Below are 18376 nucleotides of genomic sequence, written 5' to 3' on the forward strand. Positions count from 1 at the left end.
ATCTCACTCTGTCGGCCAGGCTGGAGTGCTGTAACCTCCGCCTCCCGGGTTCAAGTGATTATCTTGCCTCAGCCTCCTGAGCAGCAGGGATTACAGGCGCACACCACCAAACCTGGCTAATTTTTGTATTTTTAGTGGAGACAGGGTTTCATCATGTTGGCCAGGCTGGTCTTGAACTCCTGACCTCAGGTGATCCACCCTCCTTGGCCTCCCAAAGTTCTGTGATTACAGGCATGAGCCACTGCACCTGGCCAAGATATTACATTTTTAATTAAAACTTTCCGCACAAGCACATGCAAAAATTTAGATCCAGAAGTCTTGGATAAATTCTATTGATATTTAAAGGGAAAAATCATATCAAATTTATACAAATATTTTATCTTAAATTTCAGAAGGAAAGAACAGTCTCCAACTTATTTTATGAGACCACGTATATCTTTGATAGTGAAATCTGGAAAAGATATTACAAAAGAAAACTACAGACCAAAATTTCTTATGAATCAGATGCAAAAATTCTTAACACAGTAGTAGCAGGTAGAATCCTGAAATATATCAAAAGGATAATACAGAATGGCTAGTGGGGTTTATCTCAGTAGTGCAATGTTTGTTTAACATTTGTAAATCAATCAATGAAATTTACCACATTAACAGAATAAAGGAGAAAAATTATGTGAATATCTCAATAAACACAGCAAAAGGATTTGACAAATTTCAACACCCATGGAGAAGTGATTGATGGTCAAAGAGTGTAAAGCCTTAATTAAATGGGATGAAAAATTTTTTCTTTGAGATATATTACATAGTGTGGTAAATATAGTAAATAATAATGTAGTATTCATTTGAAAATAGCTGAGATTATACATTTTATTTTTTTACTTCAATAACTTTTTGGAGAGCAGGTGGTGTTTGGTTACATGGGTAAGTAGTTTAGTGGTGATTTCTGAGATTTTGATGTACCCATCACCAGAACAGTGTACATTGTACCCAATGCATAGTCTTTTATCCCTCACCCACCTCCCACTCTTTTTCCTTGAGTCCCCAAAGTCCATTGTATCATTCTTATGCCTTTGTATCCTGATAGCTTAGCTCCTGCTTGTAAGAAAGAACATTCAAGGTTTGGTTTTCCATTCCTGAGTTACTTCACTTAGAGTAATGGTCTCCAACTCCATCCACATTGCTGTGAATGCTGTTATTTTGTTCCTTTTTATGGCTGAGTAGTATTCCATGGTGTGTGTGTGTGTGTGTGTGTGTGTGTGTGTGTGTGTGTGTGTGTATATATATATATGACATTTTCTTTATCCACCCATTGATTCATGGGCATTTGGGCTGGTTCCATATTTTTACAATCGCAAATTGTGCTGCTATAAACATGCATGTGTGAGTGTCTTTTTCATAAATGATTTCCTTTCCTCTGGGTAGATATCCAGTAGTAGAAATGCTGGAACAAATGGCAGATCTACTTTTAGTTCTTTAAGGAATCTTCACACTGTTTTCCATAGTGGTTTTACTAGTTTACATCCCCACCAGCAGTGTAAAAGTGTTCCCTTTTCACCACATCCATGCCAACATCTATTATTTTTTGATTTTTTAATTATGGCCATTCTTGCAGGAGTAAGGTGGTATTGTTTTGTGGTTTTGATTTGCATTTCCCTGATAATTAGTAATGTGGAGCCTTTTTTCTTTTTCTTTTTCTTTTTTTTTTTGAGATGGAGTCTCACTCTGTCGCCCAGGCTGGAGTGCAGTGGCCGGATCTCAGCTCACTGCAAGCTCCGCCTTGTGGAGCATTTTTTCATATGTTTATTGGCCATTGGTATATCTTCTTTTAAGAATTGCCTATTCATGTCCTCAGCCCACTTTTCAATGGGATAATTTGTTTCATGCTTGATGATTTGTTAGATTTCCTTGTAGATTCTGGATGTTAGTCCTTTGTCAGATGCAGTTTGTGAAGACTTTCTTCCACTCCATGAGTTATCTGTTTACTCTGCTGATTATTATTATTATTTTTTCCTGTGCAGAAATTTTTAGTTTAATTAAGTCCTATTGATTTATCTTTGTTTTCTTTTTACACTTACTTTTGGGTTCTTGGTCATGAAGTCGTTGCCTAAGCCAATGTCTAGAAGGGTTTCTCCTATGTTATCTTCTAGAATTTTTATGGTTTCAGGTCTTAGATTTAAGTCTTTGATCCATCTTGAGTTGATTTTGTATGAAGTGAGAGATGAGGATCCAGTTTCAGTCTTCTACATGTGGCTTGCTAATTGTCCTAGCACTATTTGTTGAAAAAGATGTCCTTTCTCCACTTTATGTTTTTGTTTGCTTTGTTGAAGATCAGTTGGCGGTAAGTATTTAGGTTTATTTCTGGGTTCTCTATTCTGTTCCATTGGTCTATATGCCTATTTTTATACCAGTACCATGGGTTTTGGTGACTATAGCCTTATAGTTTGAAGTTGGGTAATGTGACGCCTCTAGATTTGTTCTTTTTGCTTAGTCTTGCTTTGGTTATGCAGGCTCTTTTTCAGTTCCATATGAATTTTAGGATCATTTTTTCTAGTTCTGTGAAGAATGATGATGGCATCTTGATGGGAATTACATTGAATTTGTAGATTGCTCTTGGAAGTGTGGTCATTTTCACAATATTGATTCTACCCATCCATGAGCATGGGATGTGTTTCCATTTGTTTGTGTCATCTATAATTTTTTTCAGCAGTGTTTTGTAGTTCTCTTTGCAGAGGTTTTTCACCTCCTTGGTTAGATATGTTCCTAGGCATTTTATTATTTTTTTCAGCTATTGTAAAAGGGGTTGAGTTCTTGATTTGATTCTCAGCTTGGTCACTTTTGGTGTATAGCAGTGCTACTGGTTTGTGTACATTGACTTTGTATCCTGAAACTTTACTGAATTCATTTATCAGATCTAGAAGCTTTTTGGTTGAGTCTTCAGGGTTTTCTAGGTGTACAATCATGTCATTAGTGAACCATGGCAGTTTGCCTTCCTCTTTACTGATTCGAATGCCCTTTATTTCTTTCTCTGTCTAATTGCTCTTGCTAGGACTTCAAGTACTATGTTGAATAGAAGTGGTGTAAATGGGCATCCTTATCTTGTTTCAGTTCTCAGGTGGAATGCTTTCAACTTTTCCCCATTGAGTATGATGTTGGCTGTGTAGTTTGTCATAGATAGTTTTTATTATGTTAAGGTATGTCCCTTCTATGCCGAGTTTGCTGAGGTTTTTTATCATAAAGGGATGCTAGATTTTGTCAAATGCTTTTCTGTGTCTATTGAGATAATCATGTGATTTTTGTATTTAGTTCTGTTTATATGGTTTATCACATTTATTTACTTGTGTATGTTAACCTATTTCTGTATCCCTGGTATGAACCCATTTGATCATGCTGGATTATCTTTTCGATATGCTGTTGGATTTGGTTTGCTAGTATTTTGTTGAGGATTTTTGCATCTGTATTCATCAAGAATATTGGTCTGTAGTTTTCTTTTTTTGTTATGTTCTTTCCTGGTTTTGGTATTTGGGTGATACTGGCTTCATAGAATGATTTAGGGAGGATTCCCTCTTTATCTTTTGGAATAGTGTCAAAAGGATTGGCACCAATTCTTCTTTGAATGTCTGATATAATTCAGCTGTAAATCTCTCTGGTCCTAGACTTTTTTGTTGGTAATTTTCAAATTACCATTTCAATCTTGCTGCCTGTTACTAGTCTGTTGAGAGTTTCTATTTTTCTTCCTATTTTAATCTCCAGGAATTTGTCCATCTCCTCTAGGTTTTCTAATTTGTATGTGTAAAGGTGTTCATAGTAGCCTTGAATGATCTTTTGAATTTCTGTGTTATCAGTTGTAATATCTCTTGTTTCATTTCTAATTGAGCTTATTTGAATCTTCTCTCTTCTTTTCTCGGTTAATCTCACTAATGGTCTATTAATTTTGTTCATGCTTTCAAAGAACCAGCTTTTTGTTACATTTATCTTTTTGCTTGTTCGTTTGTTTGTTTCAATTTCATTTAGTTCTGCTTCAGTTTCTTTTTTGTTCTTCTGCAGGGTTTGGCTTTGGTTTGTTCTTGTTTCTCTAGTTCCTTGAGGTGTGACCTTAGGTTATCTATTTGTGCTCTTTCAGACTTTTTGACGTAGGCATTTAATGCTATGAACTTTGCTTTTAGCACCACTTTGCTTTATCCCAGAGATTTCAATAGGTTATGTCACTATTATCACTCAGTTCAAAGAATTTTTAAATTTCCTTCTTGATTTCATTGTTGACCCAAATATCATTCAGGAGTAGATTATTTAATTTCCATTTATTTTCATGGTTTTGAGGATTCCTTTTGGAGCTCATTTCCAATTTTATTCCACTGTGGTCTGAAAAGATACTTGATATAATTTCAATTTTCTTAAATTTATTGAGACTTGTTTCATGGCCTATAATATGGTCTATCTTGGAGAAAGTTCCATGTGCTGTTGAATAGAATGTATAATCTGTGGTTGTTGGATGGAATGTTCTATAAATATCTGTTAAGTCCATTTGTTGTAGGGTATAGTTTAAATCTATAGTTTCTTTGTTGACTTTCTGTCTTGATGACTTTTCTAGTGCTGTCAGTGGAGTATTGAAGTCCACTATTATTACTATGTTGCCATCTATCTCATTTCTTAGGTCTATTAGTAATTGTTTTATAAATTTAGGAGTGACAGTGTTAGGGATATACGTATTTAGGATTGTGATATTTTCCTGCTGGACTCATCCTTCTATCATTATATAATTTCCCCCTTTGTTTTTTTTAATTGTTGTTGCTTTAAAGTAGTTTGTTTTGTCTGATATAAGAATAGGTACTCCTGCTCACTTTCGGTATATATTTGCATGGTATATCTTTTACCAACCCTTTACCTTAAGTTTATGTGGGTCCTTATGTGTTAGGTGAATCTCTTGAAGACAGCAGATACTTTGTTGGTGAATTCTTATCCATTCTGACATTCCGTATCTTTTATGTGAAACATTTAGGCCATTTGCATTCAATATTAATATTGAGATGTGTGATACTATTCTATTCATCATGTTAGTTGTTGTGTTAATACATGGTTTTTTTTTTTTTCCATTGAGTTATTGTTTTATAGGCCCTGTAAGACTTAGGCTTTAAGGAGGTTGTATTTTGAGGTTTTATTTCCTGATTTAGAGCTCCTTTTAGCAGTTATTGTAGTGCTGGTTTGGTAGTGGCAAATTCTCAGTATTTGTTTATCTGAAAAAGACTGTATCTTTCCTTCTATTTAAGAGGGATCTTGCCACCATGACCAAATACACGGGGTAACAGAAGGAATAAAACTCATGAATGAATTATTCACCATTCCCTAAAAATCTCTATGCTTTTATTAACAGTGCCACTGTAAATTATCTCTTCTCCCATTTCCATCTGTCCAGATCCTATTTATCTCTCCTTCCCCAGTACAAAGATTGAGGTGACTGGCAAAATTCGCAGAGGGTATAATTATAATTATAATGCTGGGTAAATTGTAGTCATCAGTTAACATTCTACCTATTACACAAAGCCTTCCATCATCCACTCACTTCTACATACACACTTAGAAATGAGATCTGTTCTGTCTCTGCTGTCCTTCCTTGTGTTTGCATCCTGCAAGGTTTCAGAACAATTGGACCAATATGATGGGCATGAGCATTGAGATTTCTTCTTCTATACTCTGCTGTTGTTAGGTAACAGCAAGCAAATGCCATCTATATCTATAGTCAGCATTGGTACATTGACAATAATGGTGCCCAATGGATGCCACAGCGTCATACAGAACAAACATCACAGCAGTCTCTTCAGATTCTAGGTCGCTGCCACATGGGTGAGAAGAACGTACGATTACTGTGATTATAGTCACTGCGTAGAGAGATGAATTTCTCAGGCTGCCAGGATCACAACAGCAGTTATCTTCAGTCCAGAGTTATGGTAAAGCTACACTTTACCCATCTATTCTGGAAAGAGGTACCTGAGCACAAATGCACAAATGGCACAATTTCAGACTGGGGCAATCCTGTAACCTCACTATCTGCTTGGCTTGCCTGGAATGAGCATGTGACCCATGTTGGCCATGCAGTCAGCTTGAGAATCCCAAATCCCTGAAACCAGGTCCAGTGTTCTTCCCATTCTAGCACTTGCACATTCTCCTTCTCTACATATCCTGGGATTTCTAGATGCTGATTTGGTTTTGCCTGGAGGCAAGGACTTCTACTGCTGGAACACACGGTAATGGTGGTAGATAGTTCCGCAATGCCTGTGACCTAAGCACGTGTAGGGTCTCTTAAAAATCTTTTCAGGAATTGTGTATTGGTGTGATGTTGGACTATAGATTGAGGGCTGTTGTAAGATTCAGCCTATTAATCTTTTGATATCATCAATTATACAACCGCTGCTGAGATTGTTGTCTTGCATGAGCAGTCACCTAGTGAACATTCTCTAATTTATTGGAATCTTATTGTTCTGCTTCAGCTGGGTGCTTGGGGGGTGGCATTCTTCTTCAGGATGGCAGCAAGATAACTGGGAATTTTTAGATACCCTCTCCTCTGAGAACCCTTGAGCCACAAATACAACTCTTGGATAGCATGTGTCACTTTGGGAGGCCGTCTTTTCTAAACTAGTGTCCTTCCTTCACAGGCTGTGTGCTCTATGAATGTAGGTGTGTTTACTTTGACTCCTAAGTGTCTGGCATGCAAGCTAGAGAATAGAAGATGCTCAGTATCTGTTTATACCGTAAACAGTAGAATAAGTGAGAGATGCTGTTATGAAAAGCCCACTTAATGATATATTCAGGAATGCAAGTGGATAGGTTAATTGAAAATGTCTGTTAATCAGTATTCATAAAAAGGGAAACATTTGTAACGTGAATATTTCATTTTTACCTAGAATTCATTCACTAAAATAGAACTAAACTACAGAACATTCCTTTGTATAGGGTTTGCAAATAGAATTCTACTCTATCTTGCTGAAAGCATATCTATCAATCATTGTCTATGATTTGCAGTGTGGATTCATTTAAATGTAGATTCTAGCGTCAGATGCATAGCATTCTCACTGAGTATATTGCTCCATATTGTTAATTTTTGTTTAATCTGATAGAGTTGGCAGACTCACACCTATTAAACTAACAATAATTTTGGAACCTGCTTTTATTGTCCCTTTAAGCATTCACATTAGTTTGTATGGAAACCGCAGTTCTTTCATACTTGTATTTTGTTGATTTGTGGTGTATTTTGATAAATTAGGTAATTACATTGACAAGCCTAATTGTCAAAATCAGGACAGGAAACAGATCCAATTGGTTCTTGTGAAGCTGATGACTCAGTGCCCTTGAGCCCAGGTGTACTAGAGCATCAGTGAATGACCACAAAGGCTCAGCATTTGCTCAGCATCAATCCATATATTTTCTTCAGGAAGTGGAAATAATTGGATATAGAGATGGAATGTATTAGTGTGAGACTTATTTGAAAGGTGTTTGCTTTTATGCAGAATTAGCACAGTGCTTGATGAATTAGTTCGAATGTTTGTTGAATTCATGCCTAAAAAATAGTCATGAATGGCAGCTCCCAAAAAGTGCCATTAGAGACTTTTATATCATTTCTCCCTTTCTGGGGAACATGCCTGGATGTCCTGCACGCTCTTCTTCGACATGGAACTGAGAGGAAATGATATCATTGGCCTGGGAAAGAAAGCATTTCACTAGCAGACTCCCACATCCCCTCCATTCTTCTTCCCGGAGGCAGTGAGCAGACCTGCAATGAAAGGGAACAGCTGTTCTCAGAAAAACCAACTGCAGAGGACACTCTGTTGTGTGGTAGGTACCTGTAGGAGTTCCAGTGAGACCTGGTGACTGAGCCAGCCTTTGCAAGATGTTGGACAAACCTGTGATTTTCAGGTGGGAGCTGCTTGAGAAAAATAGTTACCAAGACTTCTAAATTCCACACCTAGTCTGTTGCACCAGAAATTCAAAGACATGTTCTCTGCTCTTAAAGACCTCAGAATGTGGTTGAAGAGAAAGATGTGAGGACAAACAATTGAAATATACTGTTATAAGTGCTGTAGTGGAGCAATGTGTGAGGCCAAGTGAGTTCAGAATGGGCTTCAGGGACGGAATCTAAGTTTTCATAAAGTTGAAATTTTCTTCCGTCAAAAGAAAGAGTCACTAACGTCAAAATAAGCAGTGGCCCAGGTGAGAACCAACATTATTTAATTCAATTGCCAAGTGAAAATTCACTACAGAATTCCTCATGATAAACATCTTTATCCAGAACTGTACAATTGATATCACAGACTCCCAGAATGGGCTGTCTCAATAACCCTCAGCCTGAACTAAAGACATCATATTAAAGCTCCTTGCCTGAAGCATTGGCTGCAAACCCTGCCTTTCCACTTCCTCCGACACGTAGGAAAGCCTCACCTACAACTATGTCCTACTATGGCATTTGGAAATTGAGGGTGGACAGATAGGATTCAGCATCAGCAGAGTGCTGGTCCTGGAAGAGCAATGGGTCTGGACTCAGGGGACCTGAGTTCGACATTGTGAACAATGTGATACGAGTCACCAGTAAATTTGGTTGGACAAACGGAGAACTATAGACCTCTTTATTGCTTTCATAACTGCTTTGTACTGTCTCCTGCATACTCAAAATGCATGTGTCAGCTCCCCTCAGTGAGGGTCAATCTGAGGGGCAGCCTCACTGTCTGTGAGCAGCACACAGCCTGCTGTGATGTCACATCTTCTCTTGGTGGTCTCTTCTGTCTGCTTGAGTTATCTGTTGAAGGGATAACCACTAGTGGAGCATAGTCCTGAATTTTGTACTGATCCTGTGTTTATAATTACATGTTTTTAATTGTGGTAAAATGTTCATAACATACATTTTACAACTTTAACCATTTTAATTGTACAATTCAATATCATTAAGTACATTCACAATAAGTAGTAACCGTTACCACTGTCCCTTTTAAGAACTTCATCATTCCGCACAGAAAGTCCGTGCTCATTAAATAATTGGCTACACAGTCTCTCCATCATCCAGCACCAGGATCCTCCTAATTTATTTTCTGTGTTCAAGAATTTCCTAGTTTGGATACCTTGTAGAATTTGATCTTACAATATTATTATTTGGTATCTGGCATATTTTCCTTAGCACAATGTTTCCGTGTTCATCTAAGTCACAACTTAGAATTTTGTACCATGTATCAGAATTTTGTACCAACTGTAAGTTATTATCCAGATACTATAATTGACATTAGCATGGAAAAGTCAGATGTTTTCAGTTTTGCTTCTTATGTTAACAGTCATAAAACTGACTGAAAGTTACACCCAGAACGATTTGTACAAAACCTGGAAGAATGAAGAATTCTACACTTAAAGACTCTGTAAATGAATAATAAATGGTTTTCAAGATAATTCCAGTTTGAAACCAATATTGAGGTTTCCAATGGCCAAAATGGAACTGGTGGGGTATATTTATAGGCTCCTCACTGGTCCTTTAGTCCAGGAAGAGCTAAATAAGCACTTACCAGTTCTCAAGGGGAAAGGGCCATGGTTGTCTTTTCTAGAAACCAAGGCCAAGGTGTGACCATGTGTGGACAAATGACGGGAGAGGGCTATTCATAAAACCAATTTCTAAGACTGTTTTTATGAAGGGAGAATCTCTCTCTAAGGACATTATTTTGCTTTATATCTGAGAATTCAATGGAATTTAGAGGTAGCAGAACTCACTTATTCAGAATCGAGTTTCCAACTGCAGTAATGCCTCCAATCATAGAAGGGAACATGATTTTCAGGGAAACATAATCTGAGAGATTATTAAGGAATCTTCCTTTTTGGTACTATCAGGTAGAAAACAAGTATAAACAGTGTTTTAGGGTTTTGGACAGGAACTCCTTTTATTACTATGAAAAGTGCAGAAAAAGTGTTCAGTAGGAAGGATTCAGTGTAAGATAACAGGGAAAATGTGTTGGTAATATCAAGGAGAATCTAAACATTGTACTGTCAGACTAATGCTTTGTGTGGGTGAAAACTGGAACTGTCAGGTTAGATAAACATCTATTTGAAGACCTTGAGTTACCACTGAGACATTTCTGAGGCACAACGCTAAGAAAAACGAATATAATTGTCAAGGTTGGCAGGGCAGTGTTGATCTCAAAGTCCCGTCTGACTGACAGGGCAGGGGCTCTTTCACTGCCTACATCTGCTTACCGACAGCTCCAGGGTTTCCTCAGGAAGCCGCCCTCCACCTTCATCCACCTCAGGCGTGTCCTGCAGAGCCCTCTGGAGAACCAGCTTCAGGTTCTGCCTATTTTGACGCTGCCTAAAGGAGCCCACGAAGAAGTAAATGATGGGGTTGGCACTGCTGTTTAGAGAGGACAGGAACATGCAAACCCGATAAACGTGACAATATAAGACTTCCAGATCCCTGTGGATCATGTAATTTAGGGATCCCAGAATGCCGAAGGGCAGGCCGCAGAGGAGGAAGGCCAGCACTGTGAGCAGGATAGTCACGTACAGCCTGGTCAGCGGCATCTTCTGGGATCCACAGAGAATCCTGACCAGCCGGACCAGGCTAGAAACACAGAGAACCACACACAAAAAAGTCAGCCACGCGATTATGATGAAATTTGATGTTTCACACCAACAAGAATCAGCACCACTAAACGGGAAGTCACAGAACATCCACTCCAGGATGCTCCGCAGCAGGGACAGGACCCAGAGCAGGACACACACGACCGCTGACAGGTGTCTGGGGCGGCGGCAGCGGTACCACACGGGCCACAGGACGGACAGGCAGCGCTCGGTGCTGATGGCGCTCAGCATGCTCAGGCCTGTAAGGTAGGGGACGGTCATCACACAAATGAGGATTCTGCGGGTGGTATGGGGGATATTGATGAGGCTTAACAGAAAACGTAAAACGTGGCCGCTGAGGAAGAGGAAGTCGGCCACAGCCAGGTTGAGGATGTAGGTGGAGACAGCGTTCCTGCGCATGCGGAAGCCCAGGAGCCAGAGCTCAACCGCGTTTCCTGTCAGCCCCAGAAGGGAAACGATGCACGTCAGCACCGTGAGGCTCAGGGTCAGCTTGTAGCAAGGAGTCTCCACAGTTCCGTTGATTCGTGTCACTGATGTACCCAGGGCTGGGATGGTTGGATCCATGCTCAGAAACCCCAGTCTGGTGTCCCTGGGAACACAGACCAGATGTGATCACCAGCTGTGTGATCTCTGATTCTCCCCACCACCCTGCCATGTGGTATTTTTACTGTCCTCATTTAAAGAGGAGAGATCAGAGACTCACAGAGAATAAGTCACCTATCAAAAGGTGGGGGTCCTCAAATCCAGTTTGAAATCCAGTTCTTCTTGACTCTGAAGCCTGACCTCTCTCTACTGCCACACAAGTTCTGTACTGACATGGGAATAACATTAGGATCAAAACACCCCCAACTCATCCAGCCAGGATTGTGGACCCGATCATTACTGTATCATGGGCCTGATATTTTATCTCAGATGGAGAAAGTCAGATACACAAAGAGGTGGCTGTGACACACTCGTGACTAGGACAGGAAAGAAGACCATGCTTTATGAATGAGAGGAAAATGTGACCTTCACTAGGATAAGTGTGAAAATGGCTGGGCCTGGTGGGTGAGAAATAACTCAGTGTATTGGTCATTGCAGACAGGACCACATTTTACATTTTATACTCACAGTGCCTATTTCCATGACCAGCACACTGTGCTCTTCATAAACATTCTTTCAATGAAGGAATGCATGCATGAGGAGCCTAATGGTACTGCTAGATTTGGATGAAATGGAAAATAAAGATGAAAGCACAATGTAAGGTATTAGAACACAAATGTATAACTGGATGAAGAAAATTTCATTCATCAGAATTCTATTTGTGGACAGCTCTATCTGTGTTGAGAAAAATTATTGATGAGTGCCCAAAACCTGAAATTGACAACTGATGTGCCTTTGAAATGAAGACTCAGTGTGGCTTTGCTGAACACCTAGAAGCATTTTTGTACACAGTGTTTGGGTAGGGTGTGGGTCTCATCTGAATTACTCAACAATAGAACAGAGGAAAGAGTAAGTGCAGATGAGGTCTGAGTATAACTGACGGAGGTAACAGAAGTGTGGAAATATCTATGGGGGACTACTAAATGTTCTGCTGAGTGTACACAATGTAAACCTATTTCATTCTCTCTTTCAGGAGATCTCTGGTAGCATTTCTTTGTTGATGAAAACATTTGTATGAGAGGTGTCCATGAGGGGAAATAGGCGACGTGTAGGGCTTGGAGTATAAAGAGAGATATTCATGCAGATTTCAACTGGAGAACGAGGATTAGGTCTAATCTGGGAGAATAATAGTAGCTGATTGAGAGTTTATAAGGTATTGTCTCTTTTAATCACCGGAAGAGCCCAGGAGGTAAGAATTGGTATTATTCCCATATGGCAGATAATGCAATTGGAGCATAAAGAAAGGGAATTATTTGTCCCAGGGGTTATATATGATATAGTATGAATTTGAGTCCAGCAGGGCTGACTCACGATCCAGTCTTGGAGGAGCCATTTATACCCAGCACGACCCTGTGTCGATTATACATGTTAAAGGGAGTAAAGCAGAGGAGTGATTCTCAAGTTAAATCCAAGTTGGCAGTCAAAATTGTGGATTGAAAAAAAACTGACCTAAGCAAACTCCAGATAGGGAATGAGAGGCAATTCAAAGAGGGAACAAAATAGAGATGAATGAACGCCATTTAGGAATAAATTCAGGAGTTCCTTTTTGCCTATCAGAGGCCATGTTTGCTCTGGAATCCTAAGGATGCACAGGGGCAGGAGGCCTCCTGGTGGACAGAAGATGCACCCTTTGCTGGGAGTACAGAGAAACATCAGGAGGGAATGCATCCATCATGAGTTCTCTTAGAGGGACAAGCTGGCACAGCCCTGATTAGCCGAGAAAGGAAATGGGAGGAAAAGGAGAACCTCTGTTATCCACACTCAGGGTACTAAAGAGTTTCTCCGTCTATATTTATGGTATGATATGTTTGTCCTCCTCGTGAAATCCGAAGCTCCACAAGGACTAACTCATACCCATCATTTTCCCTGTAGTATCACCAACATTTAGCCTGTGTTCCTTAAAGACCATCTATGGTATTATCCTCATATAACATAAGATGAAACCAAGGCCTAGAGAATTAAAGGGTTTTCCTGAGTTCACAACAGGAAGAGCAGGTCCAACACCAGTCCCTGGTCCCTGGAGCCCTGCATGAGGTCCCAATTCTGTTCTCTGCCCCATCATTCATTATTTCTGAGGAGTTCCTGAAAAATCTTGATGTGAGCACAGAGTCAGAGACAATCAGGAGTGAAGAGACTGCTAGGTTGCCCCAACATTCATTTTCCTCTTTGGTCACATAACAATTCTGAGAGTGTAAAAGCAGCACAAGGACCCACATCCCAGTTTTCCTTGGTGCTGAATCACATCGTATGGCCAGGTGCTGTTAAGTGGAAGAATCACAAAGTGATGTAAGCAATTCCTCACTCACGGGATCAATAGAAGGAGCAAAGCTTCTCCTTCCCCTCGTCCTTTTCCATAAGGCTGGAATGCTGATCTAGCTGGAACCATGCAGGATCACAAGGATGAGGGCAACTCTCTAGGGACTGGTGAGCAGCAATTTTTGGAATTCTGATGTGTGATGCCTTGGAGCTTCTAGTTCAAATTTCAAAGACAGTCATTTCTGGGTATTCACAGGGGACTTTTTCCAGAATTCAGCACACACCAAAATCTGCAGATGCTCAATTTCTTTATATGTGGTATTTGTATCTAGCCTATGCACTTTCTCCCAGATACGTTAAATCGTTTTTAGTTATTTAGAATAACGACAAAATGCAAATGCTATGTAAATTCTTGTCATATTGTAGTTTTTCCAGAAATAACGACAAGGAAAAACAAGTTTGTACCTGTTCAGTACATACACAACTCAACCATACCCTTATTTTTGGAATAGTTTCCACCTGTGGTTTGTTGAATCTGCAGATTCAGAACCTAGTGACCCAGAGGCACAATTATACTTTCTTGTTTAAGATATTTCTACTTCATGTCTTGTTTAGAGCAGCCAAACTTATATTCTAAACAAATAAATATGTTCTCTTTTTAAAATTACATTTTATTTTCTATGCATTTTTGAAAAATGCAAACATTTCTGCATAAAAGTGACAGTAGAGAAAGACATGCCAAACGTTAAAGTAGTCTGATGGAGCTGAAATGAGACAGGAATCAATCACCTTCAGGCAGAGAAAGCCTCAGGAAGTAGGAGGATATAAGAAGGTGAGAGGGATAGTCTCATTTGCCATGAGGATTTGCTTTCCATTCTTTATCCTGTTTGACATCCCAAGAGAGTGGCTTCTAGGTACCACATCAGTGGGATTCTTTTTATTTCTGGTTTCTGATGAAATTGAGACACTGGGACATACCGGCAGGAGACTGGAAGACAGCAGGAGAGTGACTTGGGATTTCCACCTCCTGGCTCTCTGTTGGTGTATTAGTTCCTTCTTGCATTGCTAAAAAGAAATACCTGAGACTGAGAAATTTATGAAGAAAACAGGTTTAATTGGCTCATAGCTCTACAGGCTGTACAGGAAGCATAGCAGCTTCCGCTTTAGGGGAGGCTTCAGGAAGCTTCCAATCCTGGTGAAAGGCAAAGGGGGAGCGAGGCTTCTCACACAGTGAGAGCAGGAGCAAAAGAGAGAGGGAGGAGGTGCCACACATCTCACACGGTGAGAGCAGGAGCAAAAGAGAGAGGGAGGAGGTGCCACACATCTTACACGGTGAGAGCAGGAGCAAAAGAGAGAGGGAGGAGGTGCCACACGCGTTTAAGCAATTAGATTTCGTGAGAACTCATCAGTGTCACAACAACAATACCAAAGGGGGATGGTGTTAAAACATTCATGCGAAACCATCCCCATGATCTAATAATCATCTCGCACCAGGCCTTGCCTCCAACATTGGGAATTATAACCAGCATGAGATTTGGGTGGGGGGACACAGATCCAAACCATATCAGCCTGTGTGGTTGTGTGTTAGCCATTCAGGGCTTCTCCACCTGCCTGCTCATGTTCTTCCACCCCTATGGCTACAGCTATGGCTTTGGCGACAATGGTAATTGCTCCTTCCCCGTCCCTTTCAGCTTAGGTGAGGAAGTAGTGCTCCCCTATGTATTGCTGCTTAAGGTGCTGACCCATGCCTCATCTCTTTCCCTTAACCCTGTGCATCTTTGTAAATACTGTCCTCGTGAAACACTCCTTAATTATTTCAGTTTGGACTATCTATAACTCCCTTGGTCCTTTCCAGATAGGTAGAGAAGAATAAATTTAAAAAGGAAGTGAAGCAATAAAACTGGCTCTACAGCAGTTCAACTCTGGGAAGAAATGTCTTCATGTCCCCTTGCTCCTTAAATGAGTGTAAGAGGCAGCATTCTCTCCAGGAGAGCAGATTGAGTGATTGGAATGAAGGAGGTGATATGGGGATAAATAAGAAGGGGGACCCCATTTGGAACTCACACAGTTTGGGCTGGCAGCACTCAGTTTCCAAAAGGAAGCTTCATGTCTCTTGTCTTTTCCTGAAACAAGCTCGTGACTCCCTGCATGTAGCGCCAAGGTGGAAGCACAGGGACATGATCTTATAGCAAAAACCGTAACTGACTATGGAAGAAGACAGTTCTTGGTACTTACCCTTATGGTTCCTTCTTTTGTCCTGTGGTGAAGACTCCTCTTGTGCTAAAGGTGGAGAGCCTTTCTGCGATTCAGTGGCTTCAGAGGATTTTCTGTGTTGCTTAATTCAGGAGATGCCTACAGGAGCTGAAATGAAACCTGGTTAGCAATCCAGGCTTATGAAGATGCTAGACGAACTCGTTATTTCCTTTATGAAGACTGTCGACAAATCAGAGGCCAGAGGTATTTGAGGCACAAATCCTAACTGAGATGATTCTTGGCCTCTGTCCCATATCCAATACATATCAGCCTCTCCCATCACATCCCATCTTGTTCAACTTCCTGTAAGTAATTGTTGTCCTGATTTTGAAAATCAATTATGGGCCTAGGTATCACATTAAGCAATGTGAACTTTCATTATGAAGCTTTATAACTAAAGAAAAAAGTAGATCTTGGGATCGTCAAGGCTGACAATGGCCTGACACTGTGTTTTGGTGTTTTCTTTATCATAGTATTGATATATTCATGTGTATACTTTCTTTCCAAATGCTAGAGAAGTGTATGCAAAGTGAATGTCTAGAATGCCATTGTCCAGAGGCTACCACTTGCTGCACATTTTATTCTAATTTCTTTTATTATTATCAACTCTGAACATTGAACAATTTTTAAGTTCTGTGAAGTTAAATCATTTATTATTATTTTTTTATTTCAATGGGTTTTTGAGGGAACAGGTGGTGTTTGCTTACATGGATAAGTTCTTTAGTGGTAATTTCTGAGATTTTGGTGCACCTATCACCTGAGCAGTGTCCACTATACCCAACGTGTAGTCTTTTATCCCTCGTCCCTCTTTTATCCTTCCCCGCAAGTCCCCATAGTGCATTATATTATTCTATGCCTTTACATGTTCACAGCTTAGCTCCTGCTTGTAAGTGAGAACATATGATGTTTTGTTTTCCATTTCTGAGTTACCTCAGTTAGAATAATGTGTCCAACTCCATCTAGTTTGCTGTGAATGCCATTATTTTATTCCTTTTTATGGTTTAGTACTATTCCGTGGTATATAAATATATATATTATATAGTTTATACATTTTATATATATTTATATATATTTAACGGAATTGCTGGATGAAATGGTAGATCCACTTTTACTTCTTTAAGAAATTTCCACACTATTTTCCATAGTGCTTATGCTAGTTTACATTCCTACCAGCAGTCCAAAAGTGTTCCTTTTTCACCACATCCCCACCAACATCTATTATTTTTAGATTTTTAAATTATGGCCATTCTTGCAGGAGTAAGGTGGTATCGCAATACGGTTTTTGATTTGCATTTCCCTGATCATTAATGATGTTAAGCATTTTTTCCTATGTTTGTTGGCCATTTGCATCTCTTTTTTTCAGAATTGTCTATTTGTGCTTTCAGCCCACTTTTTGATGGGACTGTTTGCTTTCTTCTTGCTGATTTGTTTGAGTTCCTTGTAGATTGTGGATATTAGTACTTTGTCAGATGCTTAGTTTGTGAAGATTTTCTCTCACTCGGTGAGTTGTCTGTTTGCTCTGCTGACAATTGCTTTTGCTGTGTTAAAGCTTTTTAGTTTAATTAAGTCCCATCTATTCGGTTTTGCTTTTGTTGCATTTACTTTTGGGTTCTTGGCCATGAAGTCTTTGCCTAAGCGAACGTCTAGAAGCATTTTTCTGATGTTATCTTCTAGAATTTTTATTGTTTTAGGTCTTAGATTTAAGTCTTTGATCCATCTGGAGTTGATTTTTGTAGAAGGTGAGAGATGAGGGTCCAGTTTCATTCTTCTACATGTGGCTTGCCAGTTATCTCAGCACCATTTGTTAAAAGGGTGTCTTTTCCCCACTTTATGTTTTTGTTAGCTTTGTCAAAAATCAGTTGGCTGTAAGTATTTGGCATTATTTCTGGATTCTTTCCTCTTTTCCATTTGTCTATGTGCCTAGTTTTATGCCAGTGCCATGCTGTTTTGGTGACTATAGCTTTGTAGTACAGTTTGAAGATGGGTAATGTGACGCCTCCAGATTTGTTCTTTTTGTTAAGTTTTGCTTTGGCTATGCGGGTTTTTTTGTTTGTGTCCACATTAATTTTAGAATTTTTTTTTTCTAGTTCTGAGAAGAATGATGATGATATTTTGGTGGGAACTGCATTGAATTTTTAGATTGCTTTTGGCAGTATGGTAATTTTCACAATATTGATTCTACCCTTCCATGAGCATGGGATGTGTTTCCATTTGTTTGTGTCACCTATGATTTCAGCAGTGTTTAGTAGTTTTCCTTGTAGAGGTCTTTCACCTCCTTGGGTAGGTATATTCCTAAGTATTTTTTTTTTACAGCTATTGTAAAAGTGTTTGAGTTCTTGATTTGATTCTCAGCTTGGTCACTGTTGGTGTATAGCAGTGCTACTGATTTGTGTACATTGAATTTGTATCCTGAAACTTTACTGAATTTATGTATCAATTCTAGGAGTTTTCTGGATGAGTCTTTAGGGTTTTCTAGGTATACAATCATATCATCAGTGAACAGGGACAGTTTGACTTCCTGTTTATTGATTTGGATGGTCTTGATTTCTTTCTCTTGTCTGATTGCTCTGCCTAAAGCTTCCAGTACTATGCTGAATAGAAGTGGTGAAAGTGGGCATCCTTATCTTGT

The 18376-nt window shown here is 39.5% G+C and overlaps 1 protein-coding gene across 1 annotated transcript; it reads right to left on the reverse strand.

Moving 5' to 3' along the window:
- Positions 1 to 10191: 10191 nt before the first annotated feature.
- Positions 10192 to 11160, reverse strand: LOC105486973 (mas-related G-protein coupled receptor member X3-like). Its single transcript, XM_071075001.1, has one exon. It carries the CDS (start codon positions 11158 to 11160, stop codon positions 10192 to 10194), a length of 969 nt encoding a protein of 322 aa, XP_070931102.1.
- Positions 11161 to 18376: the final 7216 nt, after the last annotated feature.

The sequence above is a fragment of the Macaca nemestrina genome, chromosome 12 (assembly GCF_043159975.1).
Source record: "Macaca nemestrina isolate mMacNem1 chromosome 12, mMacNem.hap1, whole genome shotgun sequence".
NCBI lineage: Eukaryota > Metazoa > Chordata > Mammalia > Primates > Cercopithecidae > Macaca > Macaca nemestrina.

Coding starts and splice junctions, on each gene's coding strand:
- LOC105486973 (XM_071075001.1), bottom strand. CDS start 11,160: ATGGATCCAACCATCCCAGCCCTGGGTACATCAGTGACACGAATCAAC.